The following is a 25,717-nucleotide window of genomic DNA, read 5'->3' as shown; positions in this document are numbered from 1 at the left end:
CCGATATGAAGGTATTTTCAAAATTATACTAAAATCCATGGACTCACATGCATTTTATTCATTTAACTCACTTTGCAAAATCTTAGATATAGTATATGAATATACATAGAATGATAAAGTAATATATATACTACGACATGCTAGTATATAAGATATGATGGTAACTACCACCCGGTGGTAGTATATAAGATATGATATGGGGGGCGCGTTTGTTATTTCCTTTTTAGAGAGGGAAAGCGCGTTTGTTTGTTGGAAGCACAAGAAAGTCATGTTTTAATTCCCTTCTTCTTTCTGTTTTTTCGCTGCCTTGATTAGGAATCTTTTATTGGTGCCAGCTTAGAATATATGTAGAGAGGAATAGTTTAGGGGACCTCATGATATGCACATCCCCTAGTATTATTTGATTAAGAAAACAAAAGTATGTTCACATGAATCACAATTGGATATATAATCTCTGGTCAAATTTAAAGGGAAACCGAAGGCTCGAAAAAGCTACCAGGAGAAACTAGAATCACCTAGCTCCTTAATCCAAACAACTCATTTCTCGACAAAAACTGCTACAAGGTCCCACAATAAGGAAAGGTGATGATGTGCTTCACTTCGAGAAGAGCAGTGGCACTGTGGCAGCCTCCCATGAGGGTGCAAGAACAGTTACAATACTCCCTCTATTTCTTTTCTTTTTACACCGTTGTCTAAAGTTGAACTCTTCAAAGTTGGATCAAATTTATATTAATAACATTTGCAATACAAAATTAATATAATCATATCCATCATGGAATATATGTTCCTTCCTATATGTTCAGATAATATTTATTTGATGTTGTAAATCCTGATATTTTTTATTTTAAATTTGGACGAACTTTACGAATTTAACTTTAGAGAAATCTAATATGCATAGTAAAAAAGAAAAGGAGGAAGTATATGGTGTAGTCAATGATAAGAGCCAGAAAACCTAGCGAGACAAGGAAAAATTCGTCATTGAATTAACAAAAAAAACCAAAAAGGTGCTATAAACTTGGGAAAATGGAACCCACCACCCAAACAAGTTCCAATAAATGTGTCTAAAACATAGGGAAACAAAATATAAACTGACAATAATGTGTGAGTACATGAGTGAAAACATGTGCAGAGCATGATTCCGCCGTCCCAAATATAAGTCGTATTAGTTGTCTTTAAGTCAATCATAAAAGTTTGGCAAAAAAAGAGAAATACCAGCACTTACAATACCAAATAAATACACTACAAAAACAGGTGCATCTACTGATACTGATTGGGTATTGTAGGTGTTGATGTAAGTTCAAATTAAGACAAAACTAATATATATGACTCGTATTTTGGAAGGAGGGAATACATGATGATTACATCGAGCACACATTGGTACAAAAACTAATAATTTTATGATCGTGTACATGCATTAGGTACAGATCACAACAACAGACTCAACTGTAAACAAGGCAAAGTGACTGAAGCAGATTTCAGGATTTTCACACCACCAGTGGCCGTTACTGTAACAATCTGCTCATTGGAGTTTGGTTGTTTATTCTCATTCTGCTAACATGTGAATATCAGGCAGTAACATATTCACACAAGACATTGTTGGGCATGCTGTCATTGATTGATTTTTCCCGGTAAAATCAGTACAAATTTTGCTCCGCGCCAAGATCACAGGAAAGGTTTTTCATACACTGCGTCAACCCCTTCGATTGAGTTTACATCATGCTCCTAAAACTATCTTCAGCTGAATTTTCAAATGTCTAAGAAGAAAGAGTGGTCTGGTACCATGACCAGTAGTTTATCCGCAGGGGATCACATTTCTGCAGGACTGAGCAGACAGCTACTGCAATATCAGCATGTCCCGTTTCAGGATCAGAGTTCTCCATTGCTTCGATGGTTCCTTTAAGATCATTTGAAGGCTGCAAACCCATGCGAAGAAGATCAAGCAGGAAGCTCAAAGCAAATACGCATGTCCAATCCTTATTCAGGACTTTGTGGCAAGCATCAGAAATGCGATTATCAGCCACCAGAAAATTGTTATCATCCTTATATAAACCTCTGAGGTATCTCCAGGGGCTTTCATTCTGAGGGTTCACCATAATGGCCTCAACTGTGTAATCTACTTCTGAGTCGCGCATTGCCGCAAGGCCCCTAAGAATTGGTGATCGTGTTACCACAAGGTATCTCCGTTGCAACAACAAAAAAACATACTTCAATATAATTATGAATATTTGGCCTTAATTCCTCATCAGTAGAAAAAGGCACTCGCAAGGAAGAAGTTGGTTACGAGGTAAAACCAAGATCAATAAAAAGTTAATAAATCAAGGACAAGAATGGAGATTGCAATATTGTTTTGATGAAATTAATGCACGATGATCCATGAAACTCTACCCGATGGTGAAGAATCTGAAGTGAAATGGCATATCGAAAACACACAAGAAAGCATCCAAAGAAGGACAAGCAAATGACCTGATTCCAAGCTGAGTTATGGAAGACATCTTCCTCAAGAAGCTGGTTGCAGTACTGCAGTTCACTCTCCCATCCACCCAATGCTTGAAGAACCCACTGCATCAATTATAGCAAATCAATTACATTATTATACCCAATATTCTCTTGGTACTAAAATTTCTTAGTACAACAGCCAAGCGAGAAGTAACAAGCTTAAAGGATACAAACATCCAACTTGTACTGAACATCAAAAGGAGATACTGCATACCTGCCTATGGGACCAAGCATGGTAGTTTTTAGCATCCATAGCAAGTATCTTCCTTGTAAAGTCATGTTCACTATTTGCAGCATCTGGTCCTATTTTCTCATTAAGCCATCTCTTGTGATGCCTGAGGGGAAAATATACCTGGAGGGTTAGTTGGAATTTCACCACGGAGAAAGAAAAGAGTCAGTTTGAATTATGAAAGGATAAAAATATAAGCAAGTGGTAACTCATGCAGAACTCCATAGCCGCCAAATTGGAGATTAGTTTCTTGTCAAACGCTATGGCTGCCGCTATAGCTGCTGGGAGAGGCCGCCGCGAAATCGTTTCTCCCGCGATTTTAATCTATGATTACAATTAATAATTCACATACTTATATTTTTTAGGATAGTTAACATACTCATATGGTCATCATTGTTAAGGTGGTTTGTCTATAGTGCTCCTGGTCGGCCATTTCACCACTAATATAGTAATATGGTTATACTTTATTAAATAAACAATAGGAAATTTGCTGGCCCACCTTAGAGAGCTCCCACAGGCAGTGGGAATAACATATTTGGATAGATATAACAAATATTGGTGTACTTCACTGTTAACGAGAAAGGATGCAAAACCTCGGATGTTCATTTCAGAGCTTGGGCTGTATTGAGCTTGTTTGTCTTTTTATTTGAAAAGATCAAAATTCACAATTTGGACTTCGAATTTTTTCTGAAAATAACTCCACATGTTTATATCGATATATTCTACGTGTATGCAAAGTTTAATGGTGATATATGTTAACATGTGAACTACCAAAAACCAAATTCATAACTTTCATAGCTGTGAATAGTACATACATTGTTCATTATTGAAAATTCACAAATTTTCCATTTTGTGTGGCTCAAATGTTAATGTATTTCATCATGAAACGTTTTACACTTGTAGAATGCATTCATATGAATATATGTATAAAAATCTATGACTTTTTCAGACTTTGAACTATGGTTTTTTATATTTAGAAAAATTCAAGCTCCAAAATGCCTCACTCGCAAAACCTAGCAAGTAAACAGGAATACAATTTCTAAATTAGAACAATAAGCAACGTTCCAAAAAGGTGCTATAATTTTGGGAAAATGCAACCCAATCATATGCACATAATTGAAATTCCACCCAAAAGCAAGTTTGAATGAGTTCCCAAAACAAAGAAAACTTCAATAAAATAATGGTAAAAATAATTCGTTTGAGCACATGGTTGGCACACATGTGCCACAATGCATTACAGTACAAACTCGCACAACACAAATCATTAAGTCGTTCATACATCACAACAACAAATAGCTAAGTTGATTTATTTCACTCTTTGGTAATATTGGCCCCAGCACCTGCTAGTTCCCAACTAGCAACTTTGCATCAGTTATCATGATGTTCTTTGTCCTCCACCTTCTTGCCAAGCTCCAATATCATATTGGCAGCTGCAGAGCACCTCGCATCATGTGGGGTTGGACAAGGATCGCCAGTGATGCTCATCTCAAAATCAGGGCATTTCAAACGTACTTCGCCGACATGCATTCCTGAAAAGATAGGAGAGTAACTGGTGGATAAGTGCTCAGAAAATAATGTCACACTAAATCTCACCCTGTACATTTTAAAACCGAACCGAAAATAAACCAAACCGAACCATTAATTTTTTATGGTTTATGATTTCGGTATGGTATGAACTTTTTATATCGTTTTGAATTCTAGTTTTTATGGTATGTACCAAAAAACCGTATGGTTTACCGAATAAACCGAAGTAAAAAAATATGTATATTTCTTGGGGAGAACAACCATAGAGTAGTCCTTTTTTGTACATAAACTAGATTTCATGTTAAGCGCATCCAATTTTCTGTAACGAATCATATTTCTCTTAATAAGAATGCTAAGCATGTCCATAACCATCCAATCCATGCATGCATATACAGTCACATATAGTTATATACTCTTTGTATAAAAAAGATATGTGTTTTGAGTCATAAATTTACAAACTATTATATGTCATTTTCAAATTTGAGTCAACTTTGGTTTTTATGGTATATACCGAAACCATACCAAAATAATTTGGTATATATTGAAACCGAACCGTATCTAAATTTCATACCATATTTACCAAAGTATTAATATCGTAGAAACAGAAAAAACGTATAAACCGAACCATGTAAACCGAATGTACAGAGTGAACTAAATCAAACAGCAGTTCTGGTTTTTGCTAGCTGGAAACCTATTCAGTTCTTGACAAGTGGAATGCAATGAAATGAGTAGAGGTGATCTCTAATAGATCCGACAATGGCGCGACACATGTCTTTGGTAACCATGGACCGAACCGTGATGCTTAATAAACCTAACACTTGAATAGAGCACAGACAAGTGGTTTATAGATATGACCTTTTGAAAACTCTTTAGCCCAAGGGGTGCTACATGGATTGGATTCAACAAACGCTAATCAGAAAGTACGTGGCACAAGACCCATTTCTATGAAATTCTTATTATTGTGCCTATATGGTCCAAGAACTCAATGCTTGTCCATTTGGAAAATTAAAGAGATAAGAGTAAAGGTATTTAGAGACACCATCTGCTAGTGAAGGTAGTACTGTGTATCTAGGGGCCATCCAATCGCAATCACAGCAGATATCATTAAGCTCCTGCATTGACAAGTGTCAAAGGTACAGATGGCATTTAAAATTTTAATGCATCAGTGCAGCGCGAAGTTTCTTACCATGCATTTATCGCGTTGTGCGAGTGCCTCCTTAAATTTCAATTCCATTCTATTAGTGCTCTTGGTTTTCCCATCATCGCCAGAGAAAATTAGATTGGCAACTTTCATTATATTTGAGCTAGGTTCCTTATATTTCTCCATTGTTGACAACACTTCTTTTGTCATCTTCTTTTCTGCATAAGGTTTAAACATGATGAGTAATGGAAATGTGGAACTCATACATAAATTAAAATCATGGGTGACACTGCCGCAATAGCGGCGCTATCACGAATCTGAAACGGCTGCGCTATCTGCATGGCATGGGAAATTGCCGGAGATTGCAGCATTCCTTCCTTACTCATCGTGGCCAAATCCATGCCGCAATTTCTGTTCGCCGGCGATTTTAAACTATGAACTCATATAGAAATAACTTCTAGCCAAAATATGCCACACTTCTAATAGACGATTTGTCCACAGTTTAAAGTGAGGAACACGACAGTTTAACACAGAACTTTGGGAAATATATGGCTCCCAGCAAAACATGCCCACAATGTTTGCCACAAAACAATGACAATTCTAGAAGTGATTATCAATCTAACGATGTTTAGATGTGTAAAATGGTAGAATACCAGTCTTAATTTTCTGAATGTCCATCTTAATTTTATGAATGTCCATATCACATTGAGCACTTCCATCTTGGAGTATGAATTCCTTACGAAGCTGAAACAAAGAGGGGATGAATTTACATAAGATTCTCAACTAGAACAAAATATAAGAAACACAAGCATCATTTTTTTCCTGAAACAAAAGAGAAGACATATAACATACAATAGAATCCCGTATTTTCTTAATCTCTACCACGGAATCACGAATCTGATCATTGCTATTCTCAGTGACGCCACCTTCAATGAAATTAAGAACACATAGGTTAAAAAGTTGGAGGACCAATAACCAATAATAGGGAAAACAAGTTGTCTTGCGATCGCAACCTGACTTAGGCGCTTTCATGATTTGGCGTTCCAATGCACCATCCTTCATTTCAACATCAACACGTGGTGCCTGATACAACAACCATTTATTCAAACGACCTAGGTCTATGTTACTCACAATAATATCAAGTGCATAGGAAAAACAAAAATGAATAGTGCAACAACCTAAAATGGAGAGAGAGAGAGATAATAAGGCACTAGTAGAATAACTCGGGACAAAACCAGATTCTAGTAGCGTAACTGAAGTATCTGTGCATGTGCTTGGCCACTGTTCATCAATCTAGGTGACTGCTAGCTAGCTAGCTTGCACGTATGTATGTTGCTGCTCTCTGGTGAATTGATCAAGCCATCAAAAGCCAACAATATTAGCCAGGACTTCCCTCACTCAAGAAAACAAGACTTGCCTAACTTATGGTCGCTATTTGGTCACCAAAAAAAATGTTATGATCACTATATCGTAGGTAGATGCAACCAACAGATAATTTTTAACAACTACTCAAGCAGAAAATAGTTAAACATTTCACTTGTACATTCTTATGGTTGCATCATTTAAGAAATAGTATGACCGAGATGGCCTCTCCCATTTCTGCAAGTATATGAATAAGTATATTATTATTTTTTTGCAGGGAATGAACAAGTACAGTTTGACATAGCGAAATAAAAATTACTGCATATCGTAGTTATTAAAAAGACAGTTACACGAACTAAGAAGGGAGGGGTTTCTGCTTGTTGTGGTTGCCTATACTGTATCCCTAGGCCCAGTTTTGTACCGTCGCCCTGACTTATGCCTGCGTGCGCCCATGCTTCTCATCGGCTCCGGCCATCCTCCGATGCGATGCGCCTTCTCTACTGCCGCATGGGGGTGAGACTAGGCTTCGCCGCTGCCACCATCTCCATCGCCTAGCTAACATTTTCTTTATTTTTATTTTGAGGCGGGAGCAATCCCGGTGCACACAAGGAAAGAGCATATGTTCTGGGTTGGGCCTCCAATGCGCATCGAGACCGACCACTACACAATTAACACAACACATCATTTTAACGACCCCCTAAACTATCACATTTTGACCCCTCAAAAGACTAGGATCCCGCTACAAATCAGATGTCAGATTTTTTTACCGTGGCAAATCGAACCTTTTATAGCGTTTTAGAAAAACTATCACATCTCATTCCTAAAAAAGGAAAAAATCTATCACATCTGGGACGCATCAATCCTAGAAAGGAAAAAATCTATCACATCTAGCGGTGGGGCGATTAGTACTACACTACTACTACAGAATCAGTTTTGGTCGATTTATTGCTTGGAAGTCGCTTGATCTTGGTGCGAGTACCAGAGGGAAAATTAACCAGATGCAATCTAGCTAGCTAGCGATCCAGCAGAATCTCACCCCGATTCGTCCAGCCATAGCTGCTTGGGTTCACGCCCGATTCGTCCCCAGCGCATGACGGCATGAGCAACGCCACCCACCATCTTCTTCGTCCTGCACCCGACGTGTCCCCACGCTTCCTACCCTCACCGCTCACCACCCTCAACTCAACGAAGGCGGATACGACCAACTAGGGCGCAGTCAAGAAAAACCGCGGCGGCGAAATCCCCACATCTGTCCCTTCCGATCGATCCCTTACCCGTATGTGCATGCGAGATGCGCCCCCCTATACCACGATCAGATCGGATTCAGATTTACCAGGGGGCGCAACAAATAACAGCAAAGAGCTCCGTCGACCACCTATAGCTAGCAGCCAGGCAAGACGTGCTCCACTCACCTCCGGCACGGCGACGAGCTCCGGGGCCGTGCCGCGCTGCTCCTGCGCCCGCGGCGTCACTCCCTTCAACTTCGTCACCATCTTTAACTCCCTCCTCTTTTTCCGCCCCATACGATTCAGCCTCTCTTGCTAGGGTTTTTGGGGGCCAAGTGCGGCGGCTGGGTGGCTACACCTACCCTGCTGGTGGGTTTTCGGCCTTTGTACGAGGAGAGGGCAAAGCGAAAGACAGAAATGGCAGGGCTTGAATGCCTGTTTCTCTGCGAGCGCGTGATTTCCACTTTGGAAGACTACACTAGTTGTCTACCCGACGGACTAGGAATTTTTGGAAGTTTGTAAATATTGTGCATAGAAAGTTTCCATAAGTATATATTTTTTGCTTTAAAATCTTACAAATATTTATTTATGTATATATCTTTTAGTACTAGCCATTTTCCTAGTGTACAAATAATATATTTCATAGTACTCCCTCTGTCCCAAATTACTTGTCGCAAGAATGGATGTACCTAGACATTTTTTAGCTCTAGATACATACATTTCTACGACAAGTACTTCGGGACGGAGGGAGTATAATATATATCTTTTAGGCTCACCACCTTCTTCCTCTTGCACCCGACGCATCCTTGCTTCCTACTCGTCGGTGCCTCGCCGCCACCACTTGCGGAGGGTATGCTCGGACAGCCGCCACCAACAGGACGCATCAGAAGACCAACTAGGATGCATTCGAGCAAAGCTGCGGCGGCAAAATTCGGACGCCGAGGACCTCCCATAGTCGCACGATCGAGTAATCATCAAATCAAACTAGCCGCGTGAGAGCATTTCTATGTCTGATTCATCTCAGATCTATCGATCCCCTACCACGATCAGATTTAGATTGACTAGTGCAGCCCAACAACAAGAATTAACTCCGCCCGATCTATCCGCTAGAGCAGCCAAAGCCAAGCAATATGAGTGTTTGCGTAAACCACGATCAGATCTACCAACTATCCAACCAAAAAGAACTATGTGTGTGTGTGATCCAGTCACCTCCTGCACGTCGATGAGTTGCTTCTCTGTGGCCATGCCGGGCTGCTCCTGTGCCCATGGAGTCACTCCCTTCATCTCCGTTACCATCTTCGCCATGTCCGGGGGTTAAATGATTATGCCTCGATCACCAATACCTAGCTAGGGTTCTGGGGGCTCGCTGCGGCGGTTGGGTGCCTAGCTAGGTGGGTTAATTAGGGTCAAGGGAACGCGCTCACTTGTGAAGGGAATGGAAGAAAGTGGAAAGAGGACAATTGGACAAAGATGGCCAGTGTTGTGCGAGCGCGTGGAAGCGAGGCACAAGCACACACGCGTTCTTTTACCGTATACGGTCTATATATCATGAAGATGATTAATTCCTACCAAAATCATGTCTCATTTCTGTTTTTTTATTTTTCTTTTTTTTCTAATGGCAGGATGATGCACTCTTTTGCTGACCGAGACCTACTTGTTAAACAAGAAAAATGAAAACAATTTGAAACTCACAACAAAAAGATAACAGTGATCAAACAACAACAACACCTAGTAAGCAATTTGCAATACTATCGGACTCAAAGAAGGGAAGAAACAATGAAAGGCTAAACTTTTTCATTTTATTAGTACTCCCTCCGATTCATAATAAGTGTCAGCAGGTTTGAATTAAAGTTACACTTATGTTGGATCAGAGGGAGTAACAAGTAAATGTTTAGTTTGGTGAAAAGAAACATGCACTATTGCGGCAGTATCAAAAATGGATTAAAAAAGTACCCAAGACAATATTTCTTCGATGAAAGGAAGTAAAGTATATAGTAGAATCAAATGGGAAAAAAATAGTACTATAAATGGTTCAATGAAATTACCGAACCAATAAATGGTAGCGTTGAGCTTGTGTGGTTCAAGACCTCATCAGGGGAATGATTTGTAAAGCCAACATCTTGATTGGCATGTGAGATCAGCACTTGATTTGAACCTGGCAAATTATTGTCACAACCTATATCTTCTTCCATTACTACTTCTTGAGCCACTAGTTCAGTTTTCACAGGGGATTCATGTTTGTCCCTGCTAAGGGTAAGTTGGGTCCCTTCAGTAACTATCAACTTGTCATTACAACCTATTTCTTCTTCCATCAAAACTTCTTCCCTCTCTTCATTTTCTACCTGGGCTTTAAATTCTGCCCCTCTAGGAACTGGTGGTAACATGTCACCACAACCTATATTGTCTTCCACAGCCATTTCTTCTACCTCTGCATTTTCTGTTGGAGCTTCAAGTTGAGCCTCTCTAGAAACATCCCCAAGTTGTTGTGAATATATTTTAGTGTACGCTGATGGAGTGGAATTTAGATCCACAGAAAGATTAAGCCCCTCATCCGACTGCACAGTTATTTCGAAGGTAGGTGTCACACAATGTCCTGGTATTTCATCATATGTGACAAAAGATTAATTTATATGCAATATTTTCATTAGAATTATCTTCATATTTGCAACATGAAAGTAAGAAAGATACCTCTTGGAACTGTAGTGTGATTTGTTTCCAAGGAAGCCATATCATTTATGTTTGACATTCTGCCGCGAGTGATAATTCCAACTTTAGGAGAGACCACAATGTTGTCGGATTTCTTCTAACGAGCAGTCATCGAGGAGGTTTTCTTTCGAGTATTGCGAGAAATCTTGCTCCAGACTACCAAACTACAGTCAGAATATGTGCTTTGAATATGTTGGAACAGTAATGCCTCTTGAATTCATAAGAAATGGCATCACATACTCATTCTTTTGATCAAAGAAATGGTCAAACAGAAAAGGATAAAAAAATCTTGGATCTCGATTATAAAGCCTATAGGAATTCTGCAGTCCAAGTGGGCCTCTTCACAAAACTCTTGCACATAAAAAATGAGATGAAAGATTTTGTCACATGATGACATCCTTGTTATATAAGGTAAAAAACACAAGATAGGTAGTTTAACTCGCACAACCACAAATTACTTCTATGTACAGTAAACTCCTTCAAATCGCCTAATGCGCACCCCCTTGTGGGGAACAAGCTAACAAATTTCCCACCACACTTAGAGGAATGTAAATAAGAAGCTTGAAACTTGGAACAATATGCACATGTGCATGCCACTCTAGTTTTTGCTAAACTTATCGTGCCCCAAATGGCCAGCATATGATTTCAAATATAGGCTTTATTGACAATGAACTACCTAAAATTAGAATCTGGATGCATCACAATTTTTTCTCACCATTAAGCGGATACTCGTATGTACTTGCATGTGTTTATACGAAATAATTATCAATAGAAATCATATGGACAATGGCAAAGTATGAAGACACCAAATGGCCATGACATATATGTTGTGTGAAAATGTCTATAAATCTACTGACATGTATTTTGTTTAAGTATTCACAAAAATTATAAGAATGCAGCAATTTTATCATTTACCATTGGAACTCGAGCAAACCAAATACCATATGGAAATAAAAGGTTAGAATAGAGAACCATCAACTTTAGCCACTACATACATACACAACCAATCTGCTAAATCTAGGAGCACAACTCCGAAGAAACAAGATGGCAATGGCAAGACTTAACAAATGGAACTTTCTTGTGATTATCACATCCTTGAGAGTTCACTACCAAATCGAGAACACGCTGCTATAACTTCAACTCTTGCTATGGTTCCTAGCTACTATAGTTAGGATAGATTGTACGAGAGATTCTAAGACCTCTTACAAGGGATGTAGGAACTGTATATGACTTGTTAGATTTAAGACATGTATGGTTGTGGATCCCCAAATATCTAGAACCTAACATAGTGAGTTGATGGATCAAAGAGTAGAGTTAGATGTTCTTTGACTGGTGGTAGAGGGTTAGATGTGTACTAAGGTGTGGTTGTGGGAAACACTACACATGGTAGTAATGTAATAGTTTTTATTATATTGTTTCATACATACCCATATGAAGGTATTTTCAAAATTATACTAAAATCCATGGACTCACATGAATTTTATTCATTTAACTCACTTTGAAAAATCTTAGATATAGTATATGAATATACATAGAATGATAAAGTAATATATATACTACCACATGCTAGTATATAAGATATGATGGTAACTACCACCCGGTGGTAGTATATGAGACATGAGAGTAACTACCACAGGGAGGGATTATGGAGGAGATCCCAAGAGAGACAAATCCCCTGACATTATTTGATAAAAGAACTGACTTGTGGCCATGTGAATCATAATTGAAAATAAAATCTTGAGAAATCAAAGGCTTCAAAACCCTACGGAGAAATAGAATCACATAGGTCCATCTTAAATCCAAACTACCCGGGGCTCAATCAAACTGCTATAAGGTAACACAACAATGAAAGACATATAATGTCCTTACACTTCAAGAGTTGTGGTGAGGCTCCAATGATGGTGGTAGGGATGAATTTGAAAGAAGTATAATATATGATGTAGTTCACTAGTCAGGTAAAAACATGTGGAAAGCCTCATAAGACAAACAAGAATGGAAACATTGAATTAACAAAAATAAATCAACCATCCAAAAAGGTGCAACAATTTGATCGATATTTCTAGTAAAATTAGTACAGATGTTGCAGTGCCAAATCGAGAACGCCGCCATACCTCAAACTCTTGGTATGGCTCCAGCCAACTATAATTGGGATCAGCCGCGTGGAGAGATGCCAAGTACTGATAGAAGGATTGTCGGGTGTAGAGATGGCCCGGTAGATTGGTGGAGGCTATGGTTATGGATGCCAAGATTCAAATCCTAACACACTAAGTTGAAGGATCAAAGGGTAGGTTTAGAAGTGTTATGCGCAAAGGCAAGGTTGTGGGATGAGCGGGGTTGTTACTGGGATCTCGAGCGCTGGGAGGAGATCGAGCATAGGAGAAGAAATGTCATTGGAGATGGAGAGTTGGTGGAGGATGAGAGGGAAATGACGATGGAGATGAGGAAAGGGACGGGCTAGGGTAAGTTGGGGAAATTTTTATGGGGGGCGCGTTTGTTTGTTCCTTTTTAGAGAGGGAAAGCGCGTTTGTTTGTTGGAAGCACAAGAAAGTCATGTTTTAATTCCCTTCTTCTTTCTGTTTTTTCGCTGCCTTGATTAGGAATCTTTTATTGGTGCCAGCTTAGAATATATGCAGAGAGGAATAGTTTAGGGGATCTCATGATATGCACATCCCCTAGTATTATTTGATTAAGAAAACAAAAGTATGTTCACATGAATCACAATTGGAAATATAATCTCTGATCAAATTTAAAGGGAAACCGAAGGCTCGAAAAAGCTACCAGGAGAAACTAGAATCACCTAGCTCCTTAATCCAAACAACTCATTTCTCGACAAAAACTGCTACAAGGTCCCACAATAAGGAAAGGTGATGATGTGCTTCACTTTGAGAAGAGCAGTGGCACTGTGGCAGCCTCCCATGAGGGTGCAAGAACAGTTACAATACTCCTTCTATTTCTTTTCTTTTTACACCGTTGTCTAAAGTTGAACTCTTCAAAGTTGGATCAAAATTATATTAATAACATTTGCAATACAAAATTAATATAATCAAATCCATCATGGAATATATGTTCCTTCTATATGTTCAGATCATATTTATTTGATGTTGTAAATCCTGATATTTTTTAATTTAAATTTGGACGAACTTTACGAATTTAACTTTAGAGAAATCTAATATGCATAGTAAAAAAGAAAAGGAGGAAGTATATGGTGTAGTCAATGATAAGAGCCAGAAAACCTAGTGAGACAAGGAAACATCCGTCATTAAATTAACAAAACAAACCAAAAAGGTGCTATAAACTTGGGAAAATGGAACCCACCACCCAAACAAGTTCAAATAAATGTGTCTAAAACATAGGGAAACAAAATATAAACTGACAATAATGTGTGAGTACATCACTAAAAACATGTGCAGAGCATGATTCCGCCGTCCCAAATATAAGTCGTATTAGTTGTCTTTAAGTCAATCATAAAAGTTCGGCAAAAAAAAGAGAAATACCAGCACTTACAATACCAAATAAATACACTACAAAAACAGGTGCATCTACTAATACTGATTGGGTATTGTAGGTGTTGATGTAAGTTCAAATTAAGACAAAACTAATATATATTACTCGTATTTTGGAAGGAGGGAATACAGGATGATTACATCGTGCACACATTGGTACAAAAACTAATAATTTGATGGTCGTGTACATGCATTAGGTACAGATCACAACAACAGACTCAACTGTAAACAAGGCAAAGTGACTGAAGCAGATTTCAGGATTTTCACACCACCAGTGGCCGTTACTGTAACAATCTGCTCATTGGAGTTTGGTTGTTTATTCTCATTCTGCTAACATGTGAATATCAGGCAGTAACATATTCACACAAGACATTGTTGGGCATGTTGTCATTGATTGATTTTTCCCGGTAAAATCAGTACAAATTTTGCTCCGCGCCAAGATCACAGGAAAGGTTTTTCATACACTGCGTCAACCCCTTCGATTGAGTTTACATCATGCTGCTAAAACTATCTTCAGCTGAATTTTCAAATGTCTAAGAAGAAAGAGTGGTCTGGTACCATGACCAGTAGTTTATCTGCAGGGGATCACATTTCTGCAGGATTGAGCAGACAGCTACTGCAATATCAGCATGTCCCGTTTCAGGATCAGAGTTCTCCATTGCTTCGATGGTTCCTTTAAGATCATCTGAAGACTGCAAACCCATGCGAAGAAGATCAAGCAGGAAGCTCAAAGCAAATACACATGTCTAGTCCTTATTCAGGACCTTGAGGCAAGCATCAGAAATGCGATTAGGAGCCACCAGCAGATTGTTATCATCCTTATATAAACCTCTGAGGTATCTCCAGGGGCTTTCATTCTGAGGGTTCACCATAATGGCCTCAACTGTGTAATCTATTTCTGAGTCGCGCATTGCCGCAAGGCCCCCAAGAATTGGTGATCGTGTTACCACAAGGTATCTCTGTTGCAACAACAAAAAAACATACTTCAGTATAATTATGAATATTTGGCCTTAATTCCTCATCGGTAGAAAAAGGCACTCGCAAGGAAGAAGTTGGTTACGAGGTAAAACCAAGATCAATAAAAAGTTAATAAATCAAGAACAAGAATGGAGATTGCAAGGCTGTTTTGATGAAATTAAGGCACGATGATCCATGAAACTCTACCGATGGTGAAGAATCTGAAGTGAAATGGCATATCATAAACACACAAGAAAGCATCCAAAGAAGGACAAGCAAATGACATGATTCCAAGATGAGTTATTGAAGACATCTTCCTCAAGAAGCTGGTTGCAGTACTGCGGTTCACTCTCCCATCCACCCAATGCTTGAACAACCCACTGCAGCAATTATAGCAAAGCAATTACATTATTATAACCAATATTCTCTTGGTACTACAATTGCCTAGTACAACAGCCAAGCGAGAAGTAACAAGCTTAAAGGATACAAACATCCAACTTGTACTGAACATCAAAAGGAGATACTGCATACCTGCCTATGGGACCAAGCATGGTAGTTTTTAGCATCCATAGCAAGTATCTTCCTTGTAAAGTCATGTTCACTATTTGCAGCATCTGGTCCTATTTTCTCAGCAAGCCATCTCTTGTGATGCCTGAGGGGAAAATATACCTGGAGGGTTAGTTGGAATTTCACCACAGAGAAGGAAAAGAGTCAGTTTGAATTATGAAAGGATAAAAATATAAGCAAGTGGTAACTCATGCAGAACTCCACAGCCGCCAAATTGGAGATTAGTTTCTTGTCAAACGCTATGGCTGCCGCTATAGCTGCTGGGAGAGGCCGTCGCGAAATCGTTTCTCCCGCGATTTTAATCTATGATTACAACTAATAATTCACATACTTATATTTTTTTAGGATAGTTCACATACTCATATGGTCATCATCGTTAAGGTGGTTTGTCTATAGTGCTCCTGGTCGGCCATTTCACCACTAATATAGTAATATGGTTATACTCTATTAAATAAACAATAGGAAATTTTCTGGCCCACCTTAGAGAGCTCCCACAGGCAGTGGGAATAACATATTTGGATAGATATAACAAATATTGGTGTACTTCACTATTAACGAGAAAGGATGCAAAACCTCGGAAGTTCATTTCAGAGCTGGGGCTGTATTGAGCTTGTTTGTCTTTTTATTTGAAAAGATCAAAATTCACAATTTGGACTTCCAATTTTTTTTAAAATAACTCCACATGTTTATATCGATATAGTCTACGTGTATGCAAAGTTTAATGGTGATATATGTTAACATGTGAACTACCACAAACCAAATTCATAACTTTGATAGCTGTGAACAGTACATACATTGTTCATTATTGAAAATTCCCAAATTTTCCATTTTGTGTGGCTCAAATGTTAACGTATTTCATCATGAAACGTTTTACACTTGTAGAATGCATTCATATGAATATATGTATAAAAATCTATGACTTTTTCAGACTTTGAACTATGGTTTTTAATATTTAGAAAAATTCAAGCTCCAAAATGCCTCACTCGCAAAACCTAGCAAGTAAACAGGAATACAATTTCTAAATTAGAACAATAAGCAACCTTCCAAAAAGGTGCTATAATTTTGCGAAAATGCAACCCAATCATATGCACATAATTGAATTTCCGCCCAAAAGCAAGTTTGAATGAGTTCCCAAAACAAAGAAAAATTCAATAAAATAATGGTAAAAATAATTCGTTTGAGCACATGGTTGGCACACATGTGCCACAATGCAATACAGTACAAACTGCACAACACAAATCATTAAGTCGTTCATACATCACAACAACAAATAGCTAAGTTGATTTATTTCACTCTTTGGTAATATTGGCCCCGGCGCCTGCTAGTTCCCAGCTAGCAACTTTGCATCAGTTAGCATGATGTTCTTTGTCCTCCACCTTCTTGCCAAGCTCCAATATCATATTGGCAGCTGCAGAGCACCTCGCATCATGTGGGGTTGGACAAGGATCGCTAGTGATGCTCATCTCAAAATCAGGGCATTTCAAACGCACTTCGCCGACGTGCATTCCTGAAAAGATAGGAGAGTAACTGGTGGATAAGTGCTCAGAAAACAATGTGACACTAAATCTCACCCTGTGCATTTTAAAACAGAACCGAAAGTAAACCAAACCGAACCATTTTTTATAGTTTATGATTTCGGTATGGTATGAACTTTTTATATCGTTTTGAATTCTGGTTTTTATGGTATATACCAAAAAACCGTATGGTTTACCGAATAAACCGAAGTAAAAAAAATATGTATATTTCTTGGGGAGAACAACCATAGAGTAGTCCTTTTTTGTACATAAACTAGATTTCATGTTAAGCGCATCCAATTTTCTTGTAACGAATCATATTCCTCTTAATAAGAATGCTTTGCATGTCCATAACCATCCAATCCATGCATGCATATACAGTCGCATATAGTTATATACTCTTTGTATAAAAAAGATATGTGTTTTGAGTCACAAATTTGCAAACTATTATATGTCATTTTCAAATTCGCGTCAACTTTGGTTTTATGGTATATAACGAAACCATACCAAAATAATTTGGTATATATTGAAACCGAACCGTATCTAAATTTCATACCATATTTACCAAAGTATTAATACTGTACAAACCGAAAAAACGTATAAACCGAACCCTGTAAACCGAACGTACAGAGTGAACTAAATCAAACAGCAGTTCTGGTTTTTGCTAGCTGGAAACCTATTCAGTTCTTGACAAGTGGAATGCAATGAAATGAGTAGAGGTGATCTCTAATAGATCTTACAACGGCGCGACACATGTCTTTGGTAACCATGGACCGAACCGTGATGTTTAATAAACCTAACACTTGAATAGAGCATAGACAAGTGGTTTATAGATATGACCTTTTGAAAACTCTTTAGCCCAAGGGGTGCTATACGGATTGGATTCAACAAACGCTAATCAGAAAGTACGTGGCACAAGACCAATTTCAATGAAATTCTTATTATTGTGCCTATATGGTCCAAGAACTCAATGCGTGTCCATTTGGAAAATTAAAGAGATAAGAGTAAAGGTATTTAGAGATACCATCTGCTAGTGAAGGTAGTACTGTGTATCTAGGGGCCATCCAATCGCAATCACAGCAGATATCATTAAGCTCCTGCATTGACAAGTGTCAAAGGTACAGATGGCATTTAAAATTTTAATGCATCAGTTCAGCGCGAAGTTTCTTACCATGCATTTATCGCGTTGTGCGAGTGCCTCCTTAAATTTCAATTCCATTCTCTTAGTGCTCTTGGTTTTCCCATCATCGCCAGAGAAAGTTAGATTGGCAACTTTCATTATATTTGAGCTAGGTTCCTTATATTTCTTCATTGTTGACAACACTTCTTTTGTCATCTTCTTTTCTGCATAAGGTTTAAACATGGTGAGTAATGGAAATGTTGAACTCATACATAGATTAAAATCATGGACGACGCTGCCGCAATAGCGGCGCTATCACGAATCTGAAACGGCTGCGCGATCTGCATGGCATGGGAAATTGCCGGAGATTGCGGCATTCCTTCCTTACTCATCGTGGCCAAATACCTGCCGCAATTTCTGTTCGCCGACGATTTTAAACTATGAACTCATATAGAAATAACTTCTTGCCAAAATATGCCACACTTCTAACAGACGATTTGTCCACAGTTTAAAGTGAGGAATATGACACTTTAACATAGAACTTTGGGAAATATATGGCTCCCAGCAAAACATGCCCACAATGTTTGCCACAAAACAGTGACAATTCTAGAAGTGATTATCAATCTAACGATGTTTAGATGTGTAAAATGGTAGAATACCAGTCTTAATTTTCTGAATGTCCATCTTAATTTTATGAATGTCCATATCACATTGAGCACTTCCATCTTGAAGTGTGAATTCCTTACGAAGCTGAAACAAAGAGGGGATGAATTTACATAAGATTCTCAACTAGAACAAAATATAAGAAAAACAAGCATCATTTTTTTTCCTGAAACAAAAGAGAAGACATATAACATACAATAGAATCCCGTATTTTCTTAATCTCTACCACGGAATCACGAATCTGATCATTGCTATTCTCAGCCACGCCACCTTCAATGAAATTAAGAACACATAGGTTAAAAAGTTGGAGGACCAATAACCAATAATAGGGAAAACAAGCTGTCTTGCAATCGCAACCTGACTTAGGCGCTCCCATGATTTGGCGTTCCAATGCACCATCCTTCATTTCAACATCAACACGTGGTGCCTGATACAACAACCATTTATTCAAACGACCTAGGTCTATGTTACTCACAATAATATCAAGTGCATAGGAAAAACAAAAATGAATAGTGCAACAACCTAAAATGGAGAGAGAGAGAGATAATAAGGCACTAGTAGAATAACTCGGGACAAAACCAGATTCTAGTAGCGTAACTGAAGTATCTGTGCATGTGCTTGGCCACTGTTCATCAATCTAGGTGACTGCTAGCTAGCTAGCTTGCACGTATGTATGTTGCTGCTCTCTGGTGAATTGATCAAGCCATCAAAAGCCAACAATATTAGCCAGGACTTCCCTCACTCAAGAAAACAAGACTTGCCTAACTTATGGTCGCTATTTGGTCACCAAAAAAAATGTTATGATCGCTATATCGTAGGTAGATGCAACCAACAGATAATTTTTAACAACTACTCAAGCAGAAAATAGTTAAACATTTCAGTTGTACATTCTTATGCTTGCATCATTTAAGAAATAGTATGGCCGAGATGGCCTCTCCTATTTCTGCAAGTATATGAATAAGTACAGTTTTTTTTTTCAGGGAATGAACAAGTACAGTTTGACATAGCAAAATAAAAATTACTGCATATCGTAGTTATTAAAAAGACAGTTACACGAACTAAGAAGGGAGGGGTTTGTGCTTGTTGTGGTTGCCTATACTGTATCCCTAGGCCCAGTTTTGTACCGTCGCCCTGACGTATGCCTGCGTGCGCCCATGCTTCTCATCGGCTCCGGCCATCCTCCGATGCGATGCGCCTTCTCTACTGCCGCATGGGGGTGAGACTAGGCTTCACCGCTGCCACCATCTCCATCGCCTAGCTAACATTTTTTTTATTTTCATTTTGAAGCGGGAGCAATCCCGATGCACACAAGAAAAGAGCATATGTTCTGGGTTGGGCCTTCAATGCGCATCAAGACCGACCACTACACAATTAACACAACACATCATTTTAACGACCCCCTAAACTATCACATTTTGACCCCTCAAAAGACTAGGATCCCACTACAAATCAGATGTCAGATTTTTTACCGTGGCAAATCGAACCTTTTATAGCGTTTTGGAAAAACTATCACATCTCATTCCTAAAAAAGGAAAAAATCTATCACATCTGGGACGCATCAATCCTAGAAAGGAAAAAATCTATCACATCTAGCGGTGGGGCGATTAGTACTACACTACTACTACAGAATCAGTTTTGGTCGATTTATTGCTTGGAAGTCGCTTGATCTTGGTGCGAGTACCAGAGGGAAAATTAACCAGATGCAAGCTAGCTAGCTTGCGATCGAGCAGAATCTTACCCCGATTCGTCCAGCCATAGCTGCTTGGGTTCACGCCCGATTCGTCCCCAGCGCATGACGGCATGAGCAACGCCACCCACCATCTTCTTCGTCCTGCACCCGACGTGTCCCCACGCTTCCTACCCTTACCGCTCGCCACCCTCAACTCAACGAAGGCGGATACGACCAACTAGGGCGCAGTCAAGAAAAACCACGGCGGCGAAATCCCCACATCTGTCCCTTCCGATCGATCCCTTACCCGTATGTGCATGCGAGATGCGCCCCCCTATACCACGATCAGATCGGATTCAGATTTACCAGGGGGCGCAACAAATAACAGCAAAGAGCTCCGTCGACGACCTATAGCTAGCAGCCAGGCAAGACGTGCTCCACTCACCTCCGGCACGGCGACGAGCTCCGGGGCCGTGCCGCGCTGCTCCTGCGCCCGCGGCGTCACTCCCTTCAACTTCGTCACCATCTTTAACTCCCTCCTCTTTTTCCGCCCCATACGATTCAGCCTCTCTTGCTAGGGTTTTTGGGGGCCAAGTGCGGCGGCTGGGTGGCTACACCTACCCTGCCGGTGGGTTTTCGGCCTTTGTACGAGGAGAGGGCGAAGCGAAAGACAGAAATGGCAGGGCTTGAATGCCTGTTTCTCTGCGAGCGCGTGATTTCCACTTTGGAAGACTACACTAGTTGTCTACCCGACGGACTAGGAATTTTTGGAAGTTTGTAAGTATTGTGCATAGAAAGTTTTTATAAGTATATATGTTTTGCTTTAAAATCTTATATATATATATATATATATATATATATATATATATATATCTTTTAGTACTACCCATTTTCCTAGTGTACAAATAATATATTTTCATAGTACTCCCTCTGTCCCAAATTACTTGTCACAAGAATGGATGTATCTAGACATATTTTTAGCTCTAGATACATCCATTTCTACGACAAGTAATTCGGGACGGAGGAAGTATATTATACTCCCTCCGTCCGAAAATACTTGTCATCAAAATGGATAAAAAGAGATGTATCTAGAACTAAAATATGTCTAGATACATTATTCATTTTGATGACAAGTATTTCCGGACAGAGAGAGTATATCTTTTAGGCCCACCACCTTCTTCCTCCTGCACCCGGCCCATCCTTGCTTTCTACTCGTCGGTGCCTCGCCAACACCACTTGCGGAGGGTATGCCCGGACAGCCGCCACCAACAGGACGCGTCAGAAGACCAACTAGGATGCACTCGAGCAAAGCTGCGGCACCAAAATTCGGACGCCGAGGACCTCCCATAGTTGCACAATCAAGTAATAATCAAATCAAACTAGCCGTGTGTGAGCATTTCTATGTCTGATTCATCTCAGATCTATCGGTCCCCTACCACGATCAGATTTAGATTGACTAGTGCAGCCCAACAACAAGAATTAACTCTGTCCGATCTATCCGCTAGAGCAGCCAAAGCCAAGCAATATGAGTGTCTGCGTAAACCACCATCAGATCTACCAACTATCCAACCAGAAAGAACTACGTGTATGCGTGATCCACTCACCTCCTGCACGACGATGAGTTGCTCTTCTGTGGCCGTGTCGGGCTGCTCCTGTGCCCACGGAGTCACCCCCTTCATCTCCGATACCATCTTCGCCATGTCCGGGGATTAAATGATTATGCCTCGATCGCCAATACCTAGCTAGGGTTCTGGGGGCTCGCTATGGTGGTTGGGTGCCTAGCTAGGTGGGTTAATTAGGGTCAAGGGAACGCGCTCACTTGTGAAGGGAATGGAAGAAAGTGGAAAGAGGACAATTTGACAAAGATGGCCAGTGTTGTGCGAGCGTGTGGAAGCGAGGCACAAGCACATGCGCATTCTTTTACCATATACGGTCTATATATCATGAAGATGATTAATTCCTACCAAAATCATGTCTCATTTCTGTTTTTCTTTTTCTTTTCTTCTAATGGCAGGATGATGCACTCTTTTGCTGACCGAGACCTACTTGTTAAACAAGAAAAATGAAAACAATTTGAAACTCACAACAAAAAGATAAGAGTGATCAACTGACAACAACACCTAGTAAGCAAATCGCAATACTATCGGACTCAAAGAAGGGAAGAAACAATGAAAGGCTGAACTTTTTCATTTTATTAGTACTCCCTCCGATTCATAATAAGTGTCAGCAGGTTTGAATTAAAGTTACACTTATGTTGGATAAGAGGGAGTAACAAGTAAATGTTTAGTTTGGTGAAAAGAAACATGCACTGTTGCGGCAGTATCAAAAATGGATTAAAAAAAGTACCCAAGACGATATTTCTTTGATGAAAGGAAGTAAAGTATATAGTAGAATCAAATGGAAAAAATAGTATTATAAATGGTTCAATGAAATTACCGAACCAATAGATGGTAGCGTTGAGCTTGTGTGGTTCAAGACCTCGTCAAGGGAATGATTTGTAAAGCCAGCATCTTGATTGGCATGTGAGATCAGCACTTGGTTTGAACCTGGCAAATTATCATCGCAACCTATATCTTCTTCCATTACTACTTCTTGAGCCACTAGTTCAGTTTTCACAGGGGATTCATGTTTGTCCCTGCTAAGTGTAAGTTGGGTCCCTTCAGTAACTATCAACTTGTCAGCACAACCTATTTCTTCTTCCATCAAAACTTCTTCCCTCTCTTCATTTTCTACCTGGGCTTTAAATTCTGCCCCTCTAGAAACTGGTGGTAACATGTCACCACAACCTATATTGTCTTCCACAGCCATATCTTCTACCTCTGCATTTTCTGTTGGAGCTTCAAGTTGAGCCTCTCTAGAAACATCCCCAAGTTGTTGTGAATATATTTTAGTGTACTCTGATGGAGTGGAATTTAGATCCACAGAAAGATTAAGCCCCTCGTCCGACTGCACGGTTATTTCGAAGGTAGGTGTCACACAATGTCCTGATATTTCATCATATGTGACAAAAGATTAATTTATATGCAATATTTTCATTAGAATTATCTTCATAGTTGCAACATGATAGTAAGCAAGATACCTCTTGGAACCGTAGTGTGATTTGTTTCCAAGGAAGCCATATCATTTACGTTTGACATTCTGCCGCGAGTGATAATTCCAACTTTAGGAGAAACCACAATGTTGTCAGATTTCTTCTGACGAGCAGTCATCGAGGAGGTTTTCTTCCGAATATTGCGAGAAATCCTGCTCCAGACTACCAAACTACAGTCAGAATATGTGCTTTGAATATGTTGGAACAGTAATGCCTCTTGAATTCATAAGAAATGGGATCACATACTCACTCTTTTTATTCAAAGAAATGGTCAAACAGAAAAGGATAAAAAAAGCTTGGATCTCGATTATAAAGCCTATAGGAATTCTACAGTCCAAGTGGGCCTCTTCAGAAAACTCTTGAACATAAAAAATGAGATGAAAGTTTTTGTCACATGATGACATCCTTATTATATAAGGTAAAAAACACAAGATAGGTAGTTTAACTCGCACAACCACAAATTACTTCTATGTACAGTAAACTCCTTTGAATCTCCTAATGCTCACCCCCGGTATATTGTGGGGAACATGCTAACAAATTTCCCACCACACTTAGAGGAATGTAAATAAGAAGCTTGAAACTTGGAACAATATTCACATGTGCATGCCACTCTAGTTTTTGCTAAACTTATTGTGCCCCAAATGGCCAGCATATGATTTCAAATATAGGCTTTATTGACAATGAACTACCTAAAATTAGAATGTGGATGCATCACATTTTTTTCTTACCATTAAGCGGATACTGGTATGTACTTGCATGTGTTTATACGAAATAATTATCAATAGAAATCATATGGACAATGGCAAAGTATGAAGACACCAAATGGCCATGACATATATGTTGTGTGAAAACGTCTATAAATCTACTGACATGTATTTTGTTTAAGTATTCACAAAAATTATAAGAATGCAGCAATTTTATCATTTACCATTGGAACTCGAGCAAACAAGAATAACAAATACCATATGGAAATAAAAGGTCAGAATAGAGAACCATCAACTTTAGCCACTACATACACAACCAATCTGCTAAATCTAGGAGCACAACTCCGAAGAAACAAGATGGCAATGGCAAGACTTAACAAATGGAACTTTCTTGTGATTATCACATCCTTGAGAGTTCACTACCAAATCGAGAACACGCCGCTATAACTTCAACTCTTGCTATGGTTCCTAGCTACTATAGTCAGGATAGATTGTACGAGAGATTCTAAGACCTTTTGCAAGGGGTGTAGGAATTATATATGACTTGTTAGATTGAGGACATGTATGGTTGTGGATCCCCAAATATCAAGAACCTAACATAGTGAGTTGATGGATCAAAGAGTAGAGTTAGATGTTTTTTGACTGGTGGTAGAGGGTTAGATGTGTACTAAGGTGTGGTTGTGGAAAACACTACACATGGTAGTAATGTAATAGTTTTTATTATATTGTTTTATACATACCAATATGAAGGTATTTTCAAATTTATACTAAAATCCATGGACTCACATGCATTTTATTCATTTAACTCACTTTGAAAAATCTTAGATATATTATATGAATATATATAGAATGATAAAGTAATATATATATACTACCACATGCTAGTATATAAGATATGATGCTAACTACCACCCGGTGGTAGTATATGAGACATGAGAGTAACTACCACATGGAGGGATTGTGGAGGAGATCCCAAGAGATACACATCCCCTGACATTATTTAATAAAAGAACTGACTTATGGCCATGTGAATCATAATTGAAAATAGAATCTCGAGAAATCAAAGGCTTCAAAACCCTACAGAGAAATAGAATCACATAGCTCCATCTTAATCCAAATTACCCGGGGCTCAATCAAACTGCTATAAGGTAACACAACAATGAAAGACATATAATGTCCTTACACTTCAAGAGTTGTGGTGAGGCTCCAATGATGGTGGTAGGGATGAATTTGAAAGAAGTACAA

At 39.1% G+C, this 25,717-nt stretch overlaps 3 protein-coding genes and 1 pseudogene across 3 annotated transcripts; all 4 read right to left on the bottom strand.

Moving 5' to 3' along the window:
• Nucleotides 1-1,235: 1,235 nt before the first annotated feature.
• On the bottom strand, nt 1,236-2,950 carry LOC119309852 (protein farnesyltransferase/geranylgeranyltransferase type-1 subunit alpha-like). Its single transcript, XM_037585754.1, has 4 exons — nt 2,946-2,950; nt 2,711-2,831; nt 2,464-2,559; nt 1,236-2,204 (listed from the first exon to the last, which is right to left on the bottom strand). Exons 1-4 carry the CDS (start codon nt 2,948-2,950, stop codon nt 1,755-1,757), a joined length of 672 nt encoding a protein of 223 aa, XP_037441651.1. The 3' UTR covers nt 1,236-1,754.
• Nucleotides 2,951-3,962: 1,012 nt separating this feature from the next.
• Nucleotides 3,963-8,275, bottom strand: LOC119309851. The gene is made up of 7 exons (XM_037585753.1): nt 8,165-8,275; nt 6,404-6,473; nt 6,243-6,316; nt 6,044-6,134; nt 5,436-5,608; nt 5,289-5,361; nt 3,963-4,254 (listed from the first exon to the last, which is right to left on the bottom strand). The coding sequence occupies exons 1-7, from the start codon at nt 8,273-8,275 to the stop codon at nt 4,094-4,096; spliced, it is 753 nt and encodes a 250-aa protein (XP_037441650.1). The 3' UTR covers nt 3,963-4,093.
• A 6,102-nt stretch (nt 8,276-14,377) lies between these two features.
• On the bottom strand, nt 14,378-16,514 carry LOC119309850 (annotated as a pseudogene).
• A 380-nt stretch (nt 16,515-16,894) lies between these two features.
• On the bottom strand, nt 16,895-23,922 carry LOC119305879. Its single transcript, XM_037582282.1, has 8 exons — nt 23,757-23,922; nt 23,114-23,661; nt 19,366-19,435; nt 19,205-19,278; nt 19,005-19,095; nt 18,397-18,569; nt 18,250-18,322; nt 16,895-17,218 (listed from the first exon to the last, which is right to left on the bottom strand). The coding sequence occupies exons 1-8, from the start codon at nt 23,884-23,886 to the stop codon at nt 17,058-17,060; spliced, it is 1,320 nt and encodes a 439-aa protein (XP_037438179.1). The 5' UTR covers nt 23,887-23,922; the 3' UTR covers nt 16,895-17,057.
• Nucleotides 23,923-25,717: the final 1,795 nt, after the last annotated feature.

This window comes from Triticum dicoccoides, chromosome 5B (assembly GCF_002162155.2).
Source record: "Triticum dicoccoides isolate Atlit2015 ecotype Zavitan chromosome 5B, WEW_v2.0, whole genome shotgun sequence".
In the NCBI taxonomy this organism is placed as follows: Eukaryota; Viridiplantae; Streptophyta; class Magnoliopsida; order Poales; family Poaceae; genus Triticum; species Triticum dicoccoides.
This window is presented reverse-complemented; position numbering and strand designations above follow the sequence as displayed.

What these genes read in the sequence shown, in the direction of transcription:
- LOC119309852 (XM_037585754.1), bottom strand. An exon ending in ATGCTTGGTCCCATAGGCAG is followed by an intron (nt 2,560 to 2,710) that starts GTATGCAGTATC and finishes TAATTGATGCAG; the next exon opens with TGGGTTCTTCAAGCATTGGG. An exon ending in ATAACTCAGCTTGGAATCAG is followed by an intron (nt 2,205 to 2,463) that starts GTCATTTGCTTG and finishes ATTATATTGAAG; the next exon opens with TATGTTTTTTTGTTGTTGCA.
- LOC119309851 (XM_037585753.1), bottom strand. Translation starts at nt 8,275, where the DNA reads ATGGGGCGGAAAAAGAGGAGGGAGTTAAAGATGGTGACGAAGTTGAAG. An exon ending in CATTCAGAAAATTAAGACTG is followed by an intron (nt 5,609 to 6,043) that starts GTATTCTACCAT and finishes AACCTTATGCAG; the next exon opens with AAAAGAAGATGACAAAAGAA. An exon ending in ACTACCTTCACTAGCAGATG is followed by an intron (nt 4,255 to 5,288) that starts GTGTCTCTAAAT and finishes CTATCTTTTCAG; the next exon opens with GAATGCATGTCGGCGAAGTA.
- LOC119305879 (XM_037582282.1), bottom strand. Translation starts at nt 23,886, where the DNA reads ATGACTGCTCGTCAGAAGAAATCTGACAACATTGTGGTTTCTCCTAAA. An exon ending in AGAAAATACGGGATTCTATT is followed by an intron (nt 19,096 to 19,204) that starts GTATGTTATATG and finishes TCTTTGTTTCAG; the next exon opens with CTTCGTAAGGAATTCACACT. An exon ending in CATTCAGAAAATTAAGACTG is followed by an intron (nt 18,570 to 19,004) that starts GTATTCTACCAT and finishes AACCTTATGCAG; the next exon opens with AAAAGAAGATGACAAAAGAA.